This window comes from Phaseolus vulgaris, chromosome 2 (genome assembly GCF_000499845.2).
Source record: "Phaseolus vulgaris cultivar G19833 chromosome 2, P. vulgaris v2.0, whole genome shotgun sequence".
NCBI lineage: Eukaryota > Viridiplantae > Streptophyta > Magnoliopsida > Fabales > Fabaceae > Phaseolus > Phaseolus vulgaris.
The window spans coordinates 44,391,124-44,412,136 of record NC_023758.2 but is presented as its reverse complement, the minus strand read 5'-3'; the positions used below and the strand labels follow the sequence as shown (position 1 = coordinate 44,412,136).

Here is a 21,013-nt window from a genome sequence, read left to right as displayed (position 1 = left end):
TTATAAATTATGAGAATATGTATATATATATAGAAGATATTACTTTAATAACTATAAATTAAAATGCATCAGCTTATAAAAAAAATGATTTGATATATAATTTTAAAATTGATTCATTTAACTAAAAGTTATTTTTTTTATAATTATAATCTTGAAGGTTATCAAATTGCAAAAGGTTATTATCATTCTGCTTCCGATGAATTATTTGTCATGAATTCGTCACCCATATTCGTCACTAAACATTGTTGTAATACCGTCAAACCATAACCTCACGTCACACTTCACTCTATTATATAACTTACTGAAAACCACAATGCACAGTGATGTTGTCTTTGGATTGTTCTTTTTCGAATAATAAACTTCAATCACTACTATTCTTTTATCATTTTATCCATAATTCTACCTATTATAATATTTGACTTGTCTCTCTTTTTAAAAAGATAATATTATTATATATTCCTACACATTTAATTTTCATTTTATCTTTTACAAATTATTCATATACTATTTTTGTTTATTTTATTTTCTCCCCAATATTTGTATTTTAAGTTTTTCCCCATGAGGATAAATTCGTATGACAGTAGGTAAAATATTGGTCTATATAACAATGAATATAGAGGGCAGATTCAACTGACCTAAAGAAAGAAAGTGGTGGCAGCAGGAGCGGAGGTATGAGTGGAAACAACGGCGGCGGAAACGGGTCGGGTCAGGGACCACCGGTGAGGAGGCCGCATCCGGCGGGTTCATTCGGCAACGTTCCGGCGAACCGAGCAGAAAAGAAAAATTCGATCATAAAGGATATCTTCTTCAAGCCCAATTCTTCTTCAGCCTCCTCCTGAACCTTTTTCTGTTATTTTTTTTCTTTCTATATTCCTTCATTTAACTGTTATGCTTCAATTTCCACTACTCATGTAAAGTATATCATCTCCATGTATAATAAAATAACTGTCTTCTTTTCTTTTCTAGTTGTGTTTGTGTTGATATCATAACATGTTGTTGGCCCTTGATGCAATCTGTGCTGTTCTATGTTTTGCTACAGAGAAGTTCATTAACTGTTTCTTTTTCATCCTTAAACCATTTTACTCTGCATGCTGTGTGCAGAACATAGGCTACAGTGTCTACAGAAAGGGAATTAACAAATAAATGAGAATGATTTCTGTTCCTACAGAACGATTTAAGGAGTGAGAGTGAGAGTGAATAATTTACCTTGTGTCTCTTCTGCTATTTATACTGCTCTAGATGGACTATGGCTGTTATGGGTCTGTCTTAGGGTACAAACGAAGCTCAATCATGTCTTAACCGTGCTTATCACCTAAGTTGTCTTGTCTATACCTAATTACGTGTTTAGTTTTGTATTCTGTGGTCTAGTCAACCTTCGACCATCTTTTCGGCTATTGGTAGTACAATTTCCAATTGTTATGATATGATTCATTGAGTTCTTATCTTACAAATTAATTTAAGCGTATAAGGATAGAGATAGATAAAAACAGCTTGAGGAGAGATTTGAAGTATTTGGATGTTTATTAATTAGTATTAACTCTGGTTGGAATGGCACAATATCCAAATCTCTATAAACCTAGAGGGGAGGGGTGGAAGGTAAAGGATCACTTTCTTGAGGTAAGCAAAGGAAGAGAGTTGTGGGTGGGGTGGGGTCCAACACATGGTCAAATACGACAATGAAATCACTGTCACACGTGTTAGCACATTCAAAATAGATAGAGCTGCACGTGATGAATATGTCAAGAGAGACAATTGACATTAAATTTGAACTTATCTTTTGTTTCTTTCTCTTCATTCAATTTTTCATTAAAAACTGAACAACTGTGTCAACACTAACTTTGTTTTCCTTTTTTTGTTAGTGTATTTTGTAGGTAGTTTTTTATTTGATTGGTGTTTTGGTGTTAAAATTTATAGCGAAACTGATTTCTTGCATTTTATGCACATGTTATTGTTACCAAAATAATGGAAATGAAAGTTGGAAAATATTAGTTCAAATCGTGACCAATTAAAGCATGTGATGAAAAAGAAAATAAAGGCTAAATAATCATCTGCACACAGCATGTGATGAAAAAGTTAAAAACAGTTAATTGGGAGAAATTTGATGGAGGGATTAAAAACATGCTAAATAAAGAAGACTACACATTTTTAAAAATAATGAAAACCATAAAAATTGTCCCCCACTTTACGACGGAAGTCTCAAATTTGTGGGGTAGATATTCAAACACTTTGGAATTCAATGACAATGAACATTTTGTTTGAACACAGACACAAATACACTGTGCATATACAAACCTTTATGTACATCTTATAAAGGAGATTTTACAGGTGGTCATTACATTTCCTATACAGGTAATATCGGGAATAAAAAGCATGAATGAACTGTTAAGAAATGTCCAATTCAAGTGTATAGTCTCAGGCGAGTTGTAATTGGCTGCCGACACATAGGGCATGAAGATAATGTTACGCCACACTCCTTGCAAGTCTGTATCGAAAGCAAAATGCAAATAAATAAGATATACTCAATTATATTTAAGAAAGTGAAAATAGATCGTTTCATCCAGCTATTTTGTGAGTTTGTTATGGACTATGTACCGAGAGTGAAAAATTATTTTATACTATTATTTAATCATAAACTACTGTGGATAATAAATTCATTTACTTTCTCTTAAGACTTACAGTCATAGCAATGTTGATTTTTTATTTGTTGACAATATAAATGTATAGCTATGAAACTCTAAGGACTCCTTTGATGGTCGGAGTATGATACAGTAAAATAAGATAGAAACATGATATAATAAGAGCAAGACATATATTAGTGCTGAAAATGACTATAATAATGAGATGATGACTCAGCAACATTGGTGGAAATAGTGGCGGCTATTATGACAACAATGGTGAGAGTAACAATGACAAGGAATAAATGGTGGTGGTGATGACAAAGTATTGGTAGTTGCTATGATGGAGATGACACGTCAGTAATGAAAAAAATGATTGTGATGGTAATAATGGTGGAAGTGGTAACAAAATTATAACAAAAATGATTGTGATGGTAATAATGGTGGGAGTGGTAACAAAATTATAACAAAAATGATGGAATTGACAGTTATTAGTGTTATTGTTGCTGTATGGTGGAGGTTTTAACAATAGTAGCTGCTGTGACGAAGATAATAATAATGTTAACAAAGAATATGTATATATAGGGTGGTGACGAAACAACAAAAGTAGGAAAAGGTGACACTGACAACAACAACAAAGGTAGTACAAGTGATAAGGCTGACAACAATAAAAACATCGGTGATGAAAATAATGATAGTGATTATAATAAAGGTGAGATGGTATGAAAATAGGATGAAGGTCAACTACGCTATCCTATTTTGCATGTAGGTAGGTGTACTAAACAATTGATTACACTGGGTATAATAGTTATCACATCTTACCCAATTGTATTTTAACCACCCAACGAGCTTTAAATTTTTAGGTGTTGATGTGTTTTTTCTGAAAAATCACGTGTCAATTTTAAGCGTTGCATTATTCCGACTTTGAGCAAGGAAAGTATCTTTTTCATTTTTCCATCAATTTTCATCCCCAGCACAAAAGTAAGAGTTCCCCAAACAAGAAATTTTTTAACTTAAAATTCCTTTAAACATAAGCATTAAATATGATTAAACTTGAAACCTAAAATTAACATTGACAGTGGCATAAAGAAAAAAAAATATGATTATCAAACATAAATAGTTAAAAACCCTATGGCACATAAACATAAGCATTGAATAAGTTTATTAAAGAAACTTACTGTATGACCACATCCAAAAGCCATGTCCTTCGGATTGGTTAAGCAAATAGGGCACGCCTAAAGCAAGAAACACATTTATCTCGTAAGCATGATTTGATCTTAAAATGAACCTAACGCAGGAGAAAGACACCTCAATCGGGGTACAGGAAGCATACTGATTCTACTGTAGCTGGAGCTGATGGCTCAACTGATTCAAATTTTGGAACTGCTAGAACTGCATTGTCACGATCTATTACTTCCTTAGGCGGAGGAAAAGGCCTTCTACGTTGGTAGGTAATTGACTTTTCACTGCACCAGAATAATTTGGGATTTGTATCGTTGAATATAATTTAAAATCATCAGATCTATATTTCATTACTTACTTTCCAAATTGTAGGCTTTGGGTCACCCGGTACTGAATTGGAATTTCCATAAGGGCAGCAAGTGCAAATGCTGCTTCCTTCTTTGATGCATCTTTGTTCTCAGACATGATCTTTGTGAAATTCACAAACTGAAGGGTAAAGAAGGAACATAAAGTGGCTAACATGCCTATATTTTATTATTATTAATAATAATAGTAATAAAAACTCAATATCATAAATGGTTCACAACTAAAGTTGGTATTCTAAAATATGGAACACCTAAAATTTTCCAGTCTTTTTCTACGATTAAGCAGTCATTTTCAAACTCATTACCTCCAATTCACATACTAATGCTATGTTTAAATCTATCAGAACAATTTTATCAAAAGGTCTGGAGTTTTAATACTTTTTAGATCGAGGATCTAGACCTAATTCAACCATATAAAACCAGCTTGTACCTATTTATATACTCTAATTTGGTTATATCTTTGGTCAATGCAGATATCAGTACAATTTGGTTATATCTCAAGTAGTCCAGCAGTACTGTTTCTTTAGGCTGTTGCTGTTGTCTCTCAAGCAGTGGCCGACTGCCTGTTCTTTTCAATTGTAATGGTTCGTGTATTGTTTCTGAAGCCCATTGCAAGCCGCCATGACTCATTTGGCGAAGTATGTTTTTATGAGTTTTCTTTGATAGACAAAGTTGTTTGTTAGCTTCATCTTGATGAGAAATGTCAGAATATTAACGTATCCCATGTAGAAGAGTATTATTGTTTTTATTGTGTCAGTGCACATTCTGTGTTGTTGGGCGGGGCATTGATTAGTTGTAAAATAATCTGTATTGGATCTAGATAATTGACATAGAGAGGGGTATAAGACCAGTATTATATTCAGAATCTAATTATAGGCACTTCTTTAACCTTAGCCATTTAACCCAAAAATTTAAACAATACCAAACACTAATTACAAACTCCCGCAGAATGAACACATACTTGGATCATACATCAGTAAAATACCTGAAAGTTGTCAAATAAGCGCTGAGTAATGCAATCATCGAAGTGCTGCATTTCATCCCATGGACCATCTCCAACTCCAACCAAAATAATTGAGAGGGGATGGTGACTGATGAATGATGATCAGAATAGCTCTACATTAAAGACAGATACCAAGAACAGTAGCAAAAGACTTACCTCGCAGCAATGATAGAATTAATAGTTGCTTGTTCTTGTGGACTAAACTTTCCATGTGGTGTACCTGAATTTCTAGTAACCTATAAAAAAATATATTTCAGAAACAAATACAAACTTTAATGAAAAATAATTAAATCATGTCATGAAAAGATAGTATAAAATAACATAAATAGGTAAAACCTGTCCATCAGCAATAATGACAAGAACATGGTACTGACCATCGCTTCTTTCCACAATATCAACTGCTGCATCGATTACAGGGGCAAATGATGTTGGACCTATGTACAAGGAGATAACTGTAAGAATCGTATCATTGTTTGGATACCCAAGTCATCTATCTCCTTGATTTTTTTTCCTTTTTAGACTAAAAGAATAATTCATTAAAGAAAAATGGAAATATAATGCAGGATTATCCTTAAAAATTATATAAAACAAAAGAAAGAAAAAGGAAAACAGAGCACATACATCAACCTAAAAGGGAAATTTAGTACATATTTATGTATAGCTTAATTTAGAGAAATAAGCCCTTCGTTTTGTTTTAAAAAACTTTCAGGAAGCTGCAGAAAAGAGCTTTCATGACCCTAAATAGGATTGTCAATAGAAAGTCTGCATGCAATTAATGGAAACAGCAAAATATATCATATCCACTTGTCCTACTCTGACTGGGAAGGAAGAGAGGAGCAGCTTTCATGTTTTTGTTGGTGCCTATAGTTCTTCCACAAAACTCGCTTCAATCTCTAGTCCAGCTTACTCCATAAATGGTATGGCAGATGATATCTCTACATTCTACTTTTAGACTAAGGTAATTCTAATTTCGTATCCAAACCTCGGTATATTGGTTCTAGAGCTTCAAATCATGCAACCAATGCCATTGTTTCTCTGACCAATGTAAAAAGATATGTCAGTCATCAGAAAATTCACACACTACACATTAGATAAAGATTCTCTGCCTGTTAGGGTCATCGACGATATTTCTAAATTTTTTACTGATATTTTTGTCTTTTGTTTCTGTCGACAATTGGTTGACTAGATTTGAAATGCCATTTTTTCTCATGGTGATTGTGTAATGAATGATTAAGTGTGTGAGAAAATAGTGCCTAAAGTGAGACAACTCTTTCTTCTATTAATTTTTTCTTCGACAAATTGTCTGTCCATTCCTTTCCTTTTTCTGGCATGTACTAGATGAAAAACTAGTGCGGCATAATCATATAGGCCATCAAACTCATGCATTTAGTACTATGCTAAAACTTTGTTTGTTAGGAAAAAAAAATGTGATTCTCTGTATGTCTCTTCTAATGCACAAACTTGCCCATCAAGAGTTGTTATTGGGGAGTATGAAATATGTTAGCCATTGGGATATTGTGACATGTATCCTTCGATACATAAAAGATGCTATGAGACAAAGATTACTGTGTGAAGAAAAAGGCAATACTAAAATTACTTATTACTCTTATGCTAGATCTGGTGCAGAGATGGAATATCGTGCTATGGCAACAACCACTTGTGAACTTACCTAGCTTAAGCAACTACTACAACACTTAAACATTGGGGACATAAAGCTTATTTGTGATAATCAAGCTGCACTTCACATTGCATCAAACCCAGCTTTCCATTAAAGAACCAAACAAATAAAGATTGATTGTCACTTTGTTCCAGAAAAGGTGCTCTCTGGAGAAATCACAACTGATTTGTCAATTCTAGCAACAAGTTGGCTGACATGTTCACCAAGTCCCTTGGCTTGGAGGCCCTCGTGTTGAGTGTATTTGTAACAAGCTTGATGCATATGACATATATACTTCAACTTGAGGTGGAGTGTGAAAATGTAATTAGTCATTAGCTGTTACAAATTCTAGGAAATTAGGACCATCAATTCTTGATTATCAAGCAAGATTCTTTTTTGTTTGATTTTGTAAATTGGTTTAAATACATACCATGTGGTCTGCATTTGACACACACAACATTTAGATAAGACTTTCTTATAAAATGTATACAAAGCCCATAACTTTCTCAAGTTTTGCAGGATCAGTACATCAATTCCTTGCATCAATTAGCATGTCTTCTACAATGATTTATCTTTCATAATTTTTCTTACAATCGAGTCTTGATATATATCTTGCAGGTCATTCTGAAGGTCCTAAAATATATTTGATATATAAACTTGTGAAAAAATTGTAAAATATAGTCAGCAAGGACAATAATATTCAACCTGCCAATTTTAATTGTGGCACAATCTCTCGGTAGCGTGCAAGTACTTCCTCAAAACCATGACAATAGCGATCATCAGGATAAAAGCTGAAGACATTTTGATCATGTGTCGATGCTACAGAAGTATACTAATGATATCAATAGAGGAGAAAAAAAATAACATTTCTTTGAAAAGTAAATCAGAAACAGCTTCTCACCATCACCAAATCCAAAACATGGTATCAGATTGTCTTCATCAAACGAAGAGAGAGTACGGCCAATAATAGAGATCGCTTGCTCATATGGATTAGGAGTGTTTCCAATATAATGAAGGCTTTTATGGTTGAAAGAATATTTGCCTACAATTACCAATGTGTGACTTTTCCGCATTCTCCATAGTTATATGTGTGTGTATTAATAATTTTATGTTCAACAGAAATAACCTGTCCACTCATTGCTTTTGGTGAAGTCAATACCAATTATAAGATTTGAAGACTCCAAACCAGCTTCTCTCAAAGCGGAAACAACCTGAAATGTAAAATGCAAAAGCTAAGTTTTTTAGGACAGGACACCCTCACGAAACAGAAAATCAAGTTCAGTAAGGGGAGGTAATTGTTTCTGCCAGAGGATGTTGGCCTAAACATTTTTCAAAAACTAAAAATTTCCATTCGATTTTATCTTGTGTCCTTAAATATCCTCATACAATTGTTTTCAGTCTCCATAGCTCAACCACAGAGCTAATGACAAGTTAGTTAATTAGTTTTTTTCTTATCAAATTGACCTAAAAGCAAGTGTGGGTGAAGGCCATGCCAACTTTTTCAAATGGAACCACATTTCTTCGTAGTTCATATATCTCCTGAAACTAAATCAGATATCAATAAATTTATATTTGAAAGTTGTAATATATTCAATGACTATTAGTATGCCCATATAGATAATATAGACAACTTGAAAACTATCAAGAAATTGAGAAGTTGAACTGATCAACAAATGTCTTACACAAGTTTATTTGAAATTATAGAATCGAACAAACTAAAATTTTCCTACACGCCTCATTGAGGATTTATCCTCTAGTATACCAGAAAGAAGTTTTCCTTGGAATAAGATTAATAATTACTATTTCCCCTAAATCAATGAGCAAAAGCAGCAGCAAAAACCTGATCCAATGAACTGAAATTGTCAGCTATATATGTGGGTCGCTGCTTATGCTGCTGTTTGGTATTCACCGAACTCCCAGCATATGAAGAAGGTTGAACCGGTTGATGATATTGATAGCTAGTATTCACTGAAGTTCCATCATAGGAAGGGGAGTGATGATATTGATGGCTAGCATTTGCTGAACTTCCATCGAAGGAAGAAGTTTGACGATATTGATGGCTAGTATTTTCTGAACTTCCATCAGATGAAGGGGGTTGCTGGAAAAAACCAGCATGAGAATCATGCGTTGACTCTTTATTTCCCATAATTAAAGTCCTTTCACCTATATGAAAATTAAAAGTAAATAGACAACAATGTTAAATTGGAGATAAAAACAATAGGACTAAAAACAAATTAAAATGAGAACTACAACAAAAGAAGTGATAAAAATTCACACTAAGTTGTAAAATTCTATCTCTGGACACAAATGTAAGCAAAATTACCGAAGTTCACACTATTGAGTAATATATTTAAATTCACTAAATATTTTTCATTTTATGAAATAAAGAAGTGCGTTAACTAAATTATCCCCAGTCATATTTATTCCGAAGATGCTCAAGTGCAAACATAACTATATTTGAAATAATAACATTAAAAAAGGTTAATATAGTCGGAATTTCATCATATCTGTTAAACATGACCATTATTATTTTTTGCTTATATTTGAATCGAGAGGAAGTATACCTTCAAGGGAAAATAACAAGAAAGAAACAAATATGCGGATCAAATCACTACGGTTAATGCTTAGGCATCATTTGCAATAGCTTATATAAAGTGTAAACATATAACATTTCATTTTCACAGCAGCTTTCTAAAAGGACAAATAGACTCATTAGTTTAGCAATACATGTTTCTGAAAACCATGCAACACATCCATAACAAACTAACACGTTTCTGAAACGAAATTCAAAAGTATTCTCAGCAAACAAAATTCTCCTAAAGCTAGGTTCCACACAAGCTACAGAACAAAGACGAAAAACAGAAAAAACATCAAAACTCGAAAGTATTCCGTCAATAGCTAGGACACATTCTCTGACAAACATTACTCGCCGTAAACTAAACGACGTTTGGTTTCAAACATTAGATTTCATCACCGGAAAATAAAAATTTCAATTTATTCAATAACCGTAACTGGATTGAGAATTCTGCAATTGCATCACAAATTCAAAACACTAACGTCAATTGCACGAATCAAGAATCATATCAGTTTTAGAGAGAGAGAGAGAGAGAGTTGAGTAACCTGAGCGAAGAGATTGAAACCGAATCTGAGTTCGAACCGATGAAGCGCTACAACTCGCTACTTTTTCTAGATACTACTGTGACCACATTGACCATTTTCTCAGACAGGATATATTGTAACTAATTTTATAAAATACGATAAAAACATTAAAAAATTAAAATATAACTGATTTAAGTTAACGCGTAATTTATAACTTATTCATTAAGTAACAATTAATGAATTGCTTAAAAATAGGTCTGAAATGTTAAGTTGTTATCAGATTTATTTTAAAACTTGCTATTAAGAGCAAGTAAATTTAATTGGACTATGTTTAAAGGAAATAATCGGAAAAAAAGTTTGAAAAAAATGATGAATTGTTTGAACTTGGTGGTCCTTTTGATGCGTGCACTCCAACTTTTCCGTTTCTTTGTCAAATGTGAAATACTTTTTGCAGTGTTGTTTGAAAGTGATGGAGTTGTTGGCAAAAGGTTCATCATAATCCAAACTCTTTTATGCTTTTTAACTAATTTGATTACCTTTCCAGCATTTTCAAACTCAATGCTACTTACTTTTTAAAAGATAATCATATATTAACAATCCATAATTTTTATAAACCTATGTATACAATTTTTTGAGTTATCAAACTATTATTTTCTTTTTAAAAACTGATATCACTTTTTTTTCTTTTAAAGGAAGAATATATTATCCTACAAGCCTTTAATAAAAGTTATTTTTTATTTAGATAATTAAAGATGATTGTTATTTTTCATTTAATATTAGTTAGAATTTTCTATTTTTTAACTAATGTGAACTAAATTTTTTGTATTGAAGTCTGCTGTGATTATTTTTCTTATAAGTGTCTAAGAGATTATTTTTTTACACTATAAGAAAATCATGAAATAGAAACTAATTTTTAGAAATCAAAATAATTAGTTGCAATAGTAAGTAAATTAGAAACCATATTAGAAACTAAATAAAAAATTGGTTTCTAAATTAGTTTATATTATTGTTAAATAGTTTCTAAATTGGTATTTAATTAGCAACACGATTTTAACTATCAATTATTTAGTTTCTAAATTTGGTCTCTAAAACCTTGTTAATTAGATACCAATTTAGAAACTATTTAACAATAATAAAAACTAATTTAAAAACCAATTTTTTATTTAGTTTCTAAAATGATCTCTAATTTAGTTGCAACTAATTATTTTGGTCTCTAAAAATTAGTTTCTATTTCATGATTTTCTTTTAATGTTATCATTAACATGAATATTATTCTTAGTTAATAGTTTATTAGATTATTTTGAAATATTGACTACAAGAATTATTGGATCAATATTTTTTGAATTATTGACAAATTATTTGATATATGTAAAAAATATTTTATATTTAGTAATTAACATGTTTTAATCAAATAAAAAATTAAATTATTTATTCAAAGAAAATATTATTAAAAACAACAATCATCTGCCATCACACGAAAAAATATTATTAAAAAACAATATGGGGACTAGACCAAAACCATATGTTAACAAAAACGATACATAAGCAGACTATACCTATTCATAAATAATTCTAAGAACAGAATAAATGAAAACTTATTATACCAATGAAAAAACTATTCTCTCTAAATAAATCATAAATTAGCCAACAACTTATCAGCACAAGTATTTCTTTCACGAAAAATATAAGTAACCCTAGACCTAAATTTCACAATACAAATATTCCATTGATCACAAAATATATTTAAAAAGCTTAAAAATCTGTGAAATTCAAAACACAAGGTTTTTTTCACAATATTATTTGTTTAATAAACGTAGGAGAACCATAAATCCTTAGTGAAATTGATGAGTCTGAGAAAAGAAAAGAACGAGAGAGAGAAAAGTTGAAGGAGAAGCAGAAAATCTGAGTTCATATTGCTACAACTATATACCCACCCACAAGTACTTGACGTGCATGTGTTACGGTAGATACACATGGAAAAGGAATTAACATGTTATTGAAACCTAAAAGTGCTTAAATAATTGTTGTAAAAAGATGGAATTGTGTCTCCAGAAGTGCTTTTGTTGAAACTGTGATATGTGATTGTATCAAAGAAGAAACAGAAAAAGAAACCTTTAAGCTGGTGGATGCATGACTTTATTATGAAAAATGAAATTCTATATACGCAATGTCTATAAAATTAAAAATGAAACCAAACATAGAAAAGCTTGGTCGATCTTATATATCTTATTCATACCAGTGGCCCACTGAATCAATGTGGTGATTCTGAATTGAGTTTGGAGAGAAGGGTAGTGAAAACTTCTGATCAGTGGCCACATATGGAGGCTGAGAAATGAGATTGGTTGAGGCATATGCAGCATTGAATTGCTGTTGATTATTATCTTCTTGGCTACTATTACTATTATTTTGTTGGTGTTGTTGTAGCCTTTGTTCAGAACGAAGTTGCTTTGGAATGTTAAGTTTTTCTCCCTCAATCTCTTTATATTTCTGAAGGTAAATTTTCAAGGGTTCAACGTAATCCTCAAACCCTAGGGTTGTGATGGCCCATATGACATCATCACCATTGATGGTCTTTCTCTTCTCCCTCTGACATTTGTCAGAGGCTTCTCCAGTGACGAAGCTGATGAACTCAGAGACACACTCTTGGACAGTTTCCTTTGCGTCCTTAGAGATTTTTCCATTGGAAGGAATGACCTTTTTCATGATTCTTCCCACATTGGCAATAGGGAGGAACCTGTCTTGTTCTTTGTTGTGGTTATTGTTGTTGTTATTATGGTTATGATTATTGTTGTTGTGTGTGGTTGGGGTGTTGATGTTGTTGTTGATGTTGGTGTTGGTTGTCTTTAAGCAAGGGCTTTCGGGGCTTCCGGAGTTATAAGCATTTGGCAAAGTGGCATGGTTCTCATCTTCCATCATCACAGATACAAAATGTTGAGATAAAGGAAATGAAGATTTGGATATATATCAGTTAGTTAATAATGTTGCATATTACTGTATAGATAAACTGAAAGAGAGGCACAAAAATAGGCATGCAAGAAGGGTTAGGACAAGGAAAATTCGAAAACAAAAAAATGGGTGCTGTGGATTTTCACCAATCAAATCCACCGGACTCGCTCCAGATGTTAGATTACACTGCTATTATTGACATCCAAAACTCTCTTTCTTTTCTTTCTTTATCTTCCTACACTTATCTAAATAATTAACTTTATAATAATTATATACGTCATCTACCTAATCTTTTCTCTGTTATTGCTTTTTTTTAATATTATCACACTCTGGAATCATAATAAAAAGTAGAATTTTTTTTATCATGTGTCCTAGATTTGTGTTTCTTTATCAATACTTCATGATTATTTTTCAGTGCAATGGAATGAATGGACATATTTTTTTTCCTATTTTATGTTGTTGGTCAACCTTAAAAGTAAGAAAATCATTATAAGTATTTATCCATTTGCTTTTCTTATTTCATATTTTGTTATTTTAGATTAAAATATAAATTATATATATTTATATCTTCCAATGAAGTCAAATTTTAAAAAAAAATTGTTTGGACCAAAGTGAATGTCAATCACTTTTATACTAACAAGGTTAAAGTATTATTATTGATAAACTTGCATACATTAAAGATGAAGTCTATAATCAAACACATGCTGCTTTAAAAATGAGTTTTAGTGTAAGAAAAAGGGAGCATGCTGTATTATGATAATGAGAAAACGTTGGTGAATTTGAAAGATTTTTTATACTCAGACTCAGAGGCATATTTAAAACAATAAACCAAAAGGAGGAGAAGAAACTTATGTTAAACAAATGTTAAAATGAGATATAAAAAAATCCATGGTGACTTTTGGTGCGAAATTACAAATATTTGGGAGAAGAGGCAAGGAGATTTGATAATTTGATAAACATGGTATGAGAATGAAAGACATGTATAATTATATATGTACTGGGAAACTGAAAATAATTGAAGCTGGAGATAGTCAGTTTTTGATAAATAACTTGCAAGTAATAAACACAATATCCTTTGTTTTATTATAGTATGGAATTAGACCAAGAGTCACTTATCCAATATGCTTTGAAGAGATGGTAGATCCAAAATGGATTAGGTTTGCTTTGGAGATATTGTAGTTTTTACACCACTTAAAATGGATTATATTATAATTTCTCTTAGTTCACTATTTAAAGTGTTATTTGAAAATATGGGAAATCAACAACCAAATGATAAATAAATACCAATTTCGTTATATACGGTTAAACAATATGTAAAAAATTTGTTATAAATCATTTAACAATTTTGAGATCAAATGACCAACTACGCTTTCTAATATGTTTCAAGGAATGATCTCATTAAGGGAAATTTATAAATTATTCTAATTTTTATTTTTTAATTGTATATTAAATTAATTTTTTTTAAGGAATCTTATATTTGGATGCCTTCAATTGGAGTTTCACAGGATAGACCATGAATAAATGATTTATTTGGACTAGTCATTTTGAGTATTTAGCTAAGATGTTAAGTTATCTTTTGACATAATTGAAATTGGAGATCATGGAATGCATATTGCATATACCAACATCACAATTCTGTACTATTAATTAAAGCAGTGTATATAGTATATTTTTTTAGCTCCTACACATTGAATACCACGTTATTGTAACAGGCAAAGACATAACAATACTCTAAATACTTATCAGATAAAATAATTAATTTTTTTTGGATGTCTTTTATTTATTTTGTTACGATCACCGACTGATACTTTTTTTTTATAAAATACAAGAATAGATGAGATAATATAAAAAAAAAAAAGTTACGAAGAAAACAAATGCGGATGATAAGAAACAAAATCATAGAAAAATAGTATGAAGCGTAAAACGGTCAATTTAATTTGAATTATCCTTTAAAAAATTGATAGCTTTTAAAAAATGAAATCCGCAAAATAAGAAGAATCGAGCTAAGAATGATAAAGAATAAAATGAATAGATATGTATAAATGAAACACGATAATTTAGTTCAGAGTATAGAACCACACGACCTCTTTCTTTTTTGTAAAACTGAATCATGTGGATTCCATTTACAATGCTCCTTATAATTTCTATAGACAAAAATTGCAAAACATAAGAATATTAAGCCTTCACTTCCAGTATTTGATATTTGAATCAACAACATATAGCTATTGTCCCATGTATTGAATGGCACAATTACCACCAACTATGGTGTGTATATCTTCCTATAACATTCCAAGAATCTCAACTAATTACCAAAAGCCTCTACATTTGAAAGAATGGGATTAAATTTACTTAACTATAGCACCATGTTACAGCAAAAGACACAAATCGTAACAGGGATCAAAATTAGTTACCAAAGGGGGAAAAAACGAAGACATAAAGGGCTAACTAAAATGATACATAAATAATGGCAGAAGTAAAGGTAGATAGAATATTGAGCAGCCAAAAGGAAAGAATCATGTTGGTATCTTGCCAATAGAATACTCGAGTGTTTCGAATTCTTTAGGCCGCCACATAGACTTTTGGACACATAAAAAGCCCACCTTATCTTTAGAATAAGTCATGCGAACGTCCCAGTGCATGGACTTCACAATAGCTTCTATCTCGTTAATGATGTCAACAGTGTCCCGCACAATAAGCTTTCCCTCAGGCCTAAGAATCCTATCAACCTCAGCCACTACAGCTCTCAAATTACACCTGCATGACCGTAGAAAGAACATGAGTATATAATAGATGTTACTGGTGATGAATGAGAAAAGAAATAGTTGTTAGCACCTGTTCTTAATATTTGAAAATAGACGATCTGCATGAAGTAGGTCATAGGACCTCGGATAGGTGCTAAATGATTCACACCAGTCATGATACATGCCAAAGAGACCTCGCTCATAAATTATAGGAAGCGTGTCCGGAGCATTCACTGGAATCACATTCATGACCCAAATATTCAAATCCTTCAAGGCAGCAGCAAACCTGTAACCCAAAAAACAACTTGTCATGGTGGCAATAACAGCAGGTTAACATAATTCAGAGAAAAATGAGAAACCAAATTTCGCTCACCCTCCATAGACTGATCTCATATCCATCACATTCCGCACATTGGACCACTTTATTCCGATCCCATTAAGATAAGACTTGGACACTATACGTTTCCAGTGTTCATAATCAACAGTAAAATCTTCAGGGGCGGGCTTTCCATAAACTCCAACATGAGAGCTTGTCAGCCAGTAAGGTGAGTTCGTCAATCTTGCTGGCCAGTTTTGTGGCCATTGTGACCCACGTTCTGTTGAATTCACAGGTAATTTGTGCATGCAAGATTGTAATGGAACGTTCCTGCAGCCAGAGATATTAGGCAGCAGCTATATATATTACACCTTTTTGGGTGCATAATAACTATCCAATTAATGCACAAGGGAAGTTTAAAAAAGGTAGTGTTTATCAGTGTTCTATCTTATAAAATGAATACTACGGGAGATTGAAAAAGTAGAAACTACAGAAATAAAGCATTTGTTCATTCGAAGCAGACTCTGTTTGTAACTAAAGAACCGTACAAGATTTGATTTGTGGCTGTTTATGTGTTTCATTGGTCCCTATACCTTTGCAAATAAAGATTGATTTGATTTGATTAGTCTCTACACACAAAAATTACTCATTTTAGTTTTTACACATTTTTTAGTCTCTCTACAAATTTGGACACCAAGGACTAAAATAGATTGAAAATGTGTAGAGACTAAAACATATTAAAAATGTGAATGTGAAGGGACTAAAAAAATTAAAAATGTATGCATAGAGAATAAAGTGAATAGTTTTTAGGTGTAGATATTAAAACATAAAATTTTGCAAATATAACATGTTGGTAACTATAACAATAATAGAAAAATCTACAATATTTATATTAGAGTGAAAGATGAATATCAACAATTAAATTCTTTAGAAACTCCTTTTTTCTGTTTTTATTTTTAATGAAAAAAATTGTTGATGTCTCAATTGACAAAGAAATACCATGCTGCATTAGGATCGTCGGAGTCTGGACACATAGGAGGCCGATCAGTGGATCCTTTTTCATAACACTCATTGGAATCTGGCTTCTTGTACACTGCTATACCAACTCCATTAAGTTTATCCTTGCTGATGGACACAACTTCCCAGCACAGTGCTTTTGTTAGTTTCTTCATTTCTGCAAATTAATTCAGAAAAAGTCAGAACTAATACAGCAACATTAAAATGCTTAAAAGATGCAGAAAACAGTATATGCTTGTCTACCTTGCCATATTTCAACATCATCACCACGCTTCTGGTAAATAGGAGTAGCAGACCATACAAAAAAACCACCAGGTCGCAAAACTCGGTTCAGCTCCAAAAGAAGTTTGCCACCTACACGTATACAGGCAGCAAGTCCCAAAAAAGTCTAGTTAAATTTATATGAATTTTACATCAGGTACACTCTATTTACAAGTTCTCTTAAAATCTAAATCCCAAGCCCGAGCAAGTACCAAAACGCTATATAAAATTTCAAGCTTGTATGAACAAGAATTCATCTAATCAAAATCAAAGTTAGGTCATTGCTACCTTCTATATGCCAAGGAACTCTACAGCGCGCACAATGGACCACATCAAATACTCTCCCAGGGAAGGGAAGCCTCTTTGTGCCCATCACAGCGGATATAGCAGGAATCCCTCTTTCAAGTGCAAATTGTACCTGAGCTTCGTGTTCATCTTTCGGTGCTAATGACATTGTAAGTACATCTCTTTCAAAGAGAAAGCCACCAAAGCTGGCAACACCACATCCAACATCTAAAATCACACGTGTGCGTTTGCCCCAAGCAATATCAGGTACAGACTGCAGCATAAAAGTTCCGTATGTTAAGTACAAAACTCAAGCATCGAAAAAGAAAACATATAACGGCCACATGAAGCATAATTTCTTTTAGTCATTTACCATGTCCAAGTTCTCTCATTTCTAAAGAAATTTATTGGCAGAAGTTGAAATAGTGCTGATATATCTATTTCTTACATTTTGGTAGTCTCCAAGCACAGCATATATGCATAGTTCTTACCTACATGATTTTTCCACCAGGAGACATAACAAAAAAGTAACATTTGCAGAAGCAGTTTTTTCTCCTGTAGTCAAAGAAGTTCAATGTAGAACCTCAAATCCCATTGTACAGTTGTTTACAGTTCCAATCTATTAGGGTTCCCCAACCCCGAAAGGTTAGACATGGAACAAATTGCAATCACTTATTTTAATGTCAATATCAAAAAATTTCTTTGCTTCGGAGATATCAATATTAATGTAAAATATCAGACAATTTAATCTCGTACCAGTCACCTAATAAATGTCAATGTTAGATCAACAGGAAGCATTTTGTGCCCTAAGTTTTAAATAAAAAGTACAAACATTTAATATCTAGAAAATCTAATAAGTTGTGTGCCCTAAGGTAATATAGCACATACAATATTGATTTATGAGAACAAGCAGCAAAATGTTGTCCAGATTTATATATAAAGACTCAACACTATAGTAAAAGCAACAAACCGTTAATCCTGACCAGAATAGGGTATACATTTTACCTGTCGTATGGTGTCAATGTAATGAAGTGCACCGTGTTTGAATTGGGTTCCACCACCTGGAAAAGTAAGGTATTCGCCAGTTACTTTCACCCAATTCTGGTGCCCCTTATATTCAGCAAGCTTAGTGTGTGGAACATTAGAATACCATACCTGCATGAAAACAGTTTGTTATTTATTGAAAGAATAAAATTTTAAACAAGTATGGTAACTGACGAGCATTTGTGTTAATGTCTACCTTCTCTCTGCTTTTGGGCCATTCAATTGGGCGTTTGTATCCTTCAGGAAGGGCGACAAGGCAGGTAGGAGGTTCTTGGGGACATTGCCTTTCTCTGTGTTCGTAGTGTTTGGTGCTTGGAAGACTACTAATTGCTTTCACGTTGTCGAGGCATGGAATGAAGTCAGGGCCAGCAGTGACATTACACAGTTTCCAATCGTACCCAGTAGACTGCTTGGAGGATTCTTGAGATTTCTTTTCATTGTTTGACTTTGATGCCTGAGTTGAAAAAGAACCATTTTGTGCGGTACTTTCATTCAGAAGATCTGACTGAGCCACAGAAGGGAGTACATCATTTGAAACCTGGTTGTTGGCACTGTCATCAGTTTTCTTCTCATCGGAATTTTCATCAGAGTCTTTGCTACCACTTTGTTCCCCCTTTTCTTCGGTCTTATCTGATGTTTCACCTGCATCATCAGTTTTCTTATCATTTGAGTCTGAATCTAACTGCTTGCTATCATTTGATTCGGGTTTACTTTCAATCCCATCGGATTCCTGTTTTTTGTCGTTCTCATCAGAACCAGATTTATTCTCACTCTCGTCAGAATCTGATTTCTTCTCGCTCTCATCAGAATCTGATTTCTTCACGCTCTCTTCAGAATCTGACTTCTTCTCGCCAAAATTAGAATCTTGATTTTCTGTTTTTGGTTCCTCAGAAGGTTTCTCTTCAGACTTTTCATCCAATTTATCTTCTCCTTTTTCTGGTCCGTCAGAGGTTTTATCAGGTGCGACACTACTATCCCCTTTGGCTGCATCATCAGACAAATCACCCTGATTATCTTCAAACTGTTGAGAACTTTTATTAGAGGGGTCAGTTGCCTGTTTTTTCCCCTCGCTCTGTTCTATCACCCCACTCTGATCCTGCACCTCATTCTTATTATCCTGAGACACATCTACGTTTTGCACAGGCACTACAGACGACGACGTCATCATCCAAATACCAAACAAGCAAAGAGCAACGAACACGACAATAGTCACTGTAGAAAAGTAACTCGACGCCGATCGCTTATTATTATCTATTCTACTATATTTAGCTTGAGCCATGTTGTTAGAGGGTGGAACTGTTCACAGATAGTTTAGACCTGGACATTAGCAAAACAACAATTAAACACCATCCCAATTGTTAGCCATGGATCAGCAGTGTGAACACTCAATTGCCAATATCCATGCAGTTTGATGACAAAATACATACATGAACCAACAAATCAAACGAAAATCAAATATAGAAAAGCTTGCAAATCTGGAAAATCACAAAAAATTGACAAAAACATAAGGCGACGGAATTTCTTCATACACGACATTGACGACTGTCAAAGCCTTGCACAATTCCAGGGGAAACACAGACACACAACGAGATGCATGTTTCTCTCTCTCAACCCGAAAACATCGTCTCACATAGTAAAACGACCGGATCTAACAAATTCAACAAACAAGAACGAGCTAAAGAGATAAAAACAACCGGAAAAAACGGATGAAAAAAAAAAATCAACAACGAAGATTCCATTGCCAAGAATTACGGAACCGACAGATTTCAAAGATTCAAGACATTCCACGAATTGAAAAAAGAAGCATAGACGCGTTCAACTCGAAATGAACAACACTCTCGCGCAGATCTACTCTGCCGGAAAAAGAACTGCACCGGTATAGCATAAACGTCACGCAAATGCATGCTAGAAAAAAAAAACAAGAAAACGGTAAAAGAAAAACGTTGAACCGAGACAGGCGAAACCGCGAAATGCGAAAAGTAAACAGAGTAAAGCACGATTCCGGTGAATGTGTCCGTGGATCTGAATAGCTTGAAATGAAAGGAAGATGATTGGACAAACCTATTACTGTTCGGGAAAGAGCGAATCTGAGAAGGAAGAGGAAGAGGCTATCTCCGCATTGTGTTGCGCATGGCGAAGGTGGAAAGAGAAGAACGCGGAACGAAAACTCGGAATTTGGAGTGCAATGAGGAAGTGTTGAGGTAGATATAACAAAACGAGAGGGTGGGGTAGAGCACCGTTTGTCGTTTCACCGGCGTTTGTAAGATAGTATTGTCTTTTTTTAATATTTAAACTAAATTTTAAAAAATATTAATATTTTTAAAGAATTTATGTTTCGTAATTAAAAATGGAAATCTTAATGAATGTGATGTTTGTGAGAGAGAATAAAAAAAAAGAAGAAAAAAAAAGTAGGGGCAAAGGTCAAAAAACGGTGTTAAGTGTAGTATGAGAAAATGACGTTCCCATGAATCGCGTGAAACCG

At 33.1% G+C, this 21,013-nt stretch overlaps 3 protein-coding genes across 3 annotated transcripts; all 3 read right to left on the bottom strand.

Annotated features, from left to right (window-relative positions):
• Nucleotides 1–2,142: 2,142 nt before the first annotated feature.
• On the bottom strand, nt 2,143–10,223 carry LOC137812495 (E3 ubiquitin-protein ligase RGLG3-like). The gene is made up of 12 exons (XM_068614487.1): nt 9,943–10,223; nt 8,663–8,985; nt 7,949–8,033; nt 7,724–7,864; nt 7,528–7,641; nt 5,502–5,599; nt 5,322–5,401; nt 5,148–5,253; nt 4,156–4,283; nt 3,949–4,081; nt 3,794–3,850; nt 2,143–2,482 (listed from the first exon to the last, which is right to left on the bottom strand). The coding sequence occupies exons 2-12, from the start codon at nt 8,966–8,968 to the stop codon at nt 2,399–2,401; spliced, it is 1,332 nt and encodes a 443-aa protein (XP_068470588.1). The 5' UTR covers nt 8,969–8,985; nt 9,943–10,223; the 3' UTR covers nt 2,143–2,398.
• A 1,857-nt stretch (nt 10,224–12,080) lies between these two features.
• Nucleotides 12,081–12,901, bottom strand: LOC137812496 (nuclear transcription factor Y subunit B-7-like). The gene has a single exon (XM_068614488.1). It carries the CDS (start codon nt 12,835–12,837, stop codon nt 12,148–12,150), a length of 690 nt encoding a protein of 229 aa, XP_068470589.1. The 5' UTR covers nt 12,838–12,901; the 3' UTR covers nt 12,081–12,147.
• Nucleotides 12,902–15,024: 2,123 nt separating this feature from the next.
• On the bottom strand, nt 15,025–20,793 carry LOC137812494 (probable methyltransferase PMT26). The gene is made up of 9 exons (XM_068614486.1): nt 20,593–20,793; nt 18,728–19,848; nt 18,493–18,642; nt 17,491–17,761; nt 17,185–17,295; nt 16,924–17,098; nt 15,982–16,254; nt 15,700–15,894; nt 15,025–15,621 (listed from the first exon to the last, which is right to left on the bottom strand). The coding sequence occupies exons 2-9, from the start codon at nt 19,808–19,810 to the stop codon at nt 15,381–15,383; spliced, it is 2,499 nt and encodes an 832-aa protein (XP_068470587.1). The 5' UTR covers nt 19,811–19,848; nt 20,593–20,793; the 3' UTR covers nt 15,025–15,380.
• Between the last annotated feature and the right edge of the window lie 220 nt (nt 20,794–21,013).

Coding starts and splice junctions, on each gene's coding strand:
- LOC137812496 (XM_068614488.1), bottom strand. CDS start 12,837: ATGATGGAAGATGAGAACCATGCCACTTTGCCAAATGCTTATAACTCC.
- LOC137812495 (XM_068614487.1), bottom strand. CDS start 8,968: ATGGGAAATAAAGAGTCAACGCATGATTCTCATGCTGGTTTTTTCCAG. Junction 5,600..7,527: donor GCCACAATTAAAATTGGCAG/GTTGAATATTAT, acceptor CCTTGTACATAG/GTCCAACATCATTTGCCCCT. Junction 4,284..5,147: donor GCTTATTTGACAACTTTCAG/GTATTTTACTGA, acceptor TTTACCCTTCAG/TTTGTGAATTTCACAAAGAT.
- LOC137812494 (XM_068614486.1), bottom strand. CDS start 19,810: ATGGCTCAAGCTAAATATAGTAGAATAGATAATAATAAGCGATCGGCG. Junction 18,643..18,727: donor GGCCCAAAAGCAGAGAGAAG/GTAGACATTAAC, acceptor GTTTTCATGCAG/GTATGGTATTCTAATGTTCC. Junction 15,895..15,981: donor ATGAGATCAGTCTATGGAGG/GTGAGCGAAATT, acceptor TTTGGGTTACAG/GTTTGCTGCTGCCTTGAAGG.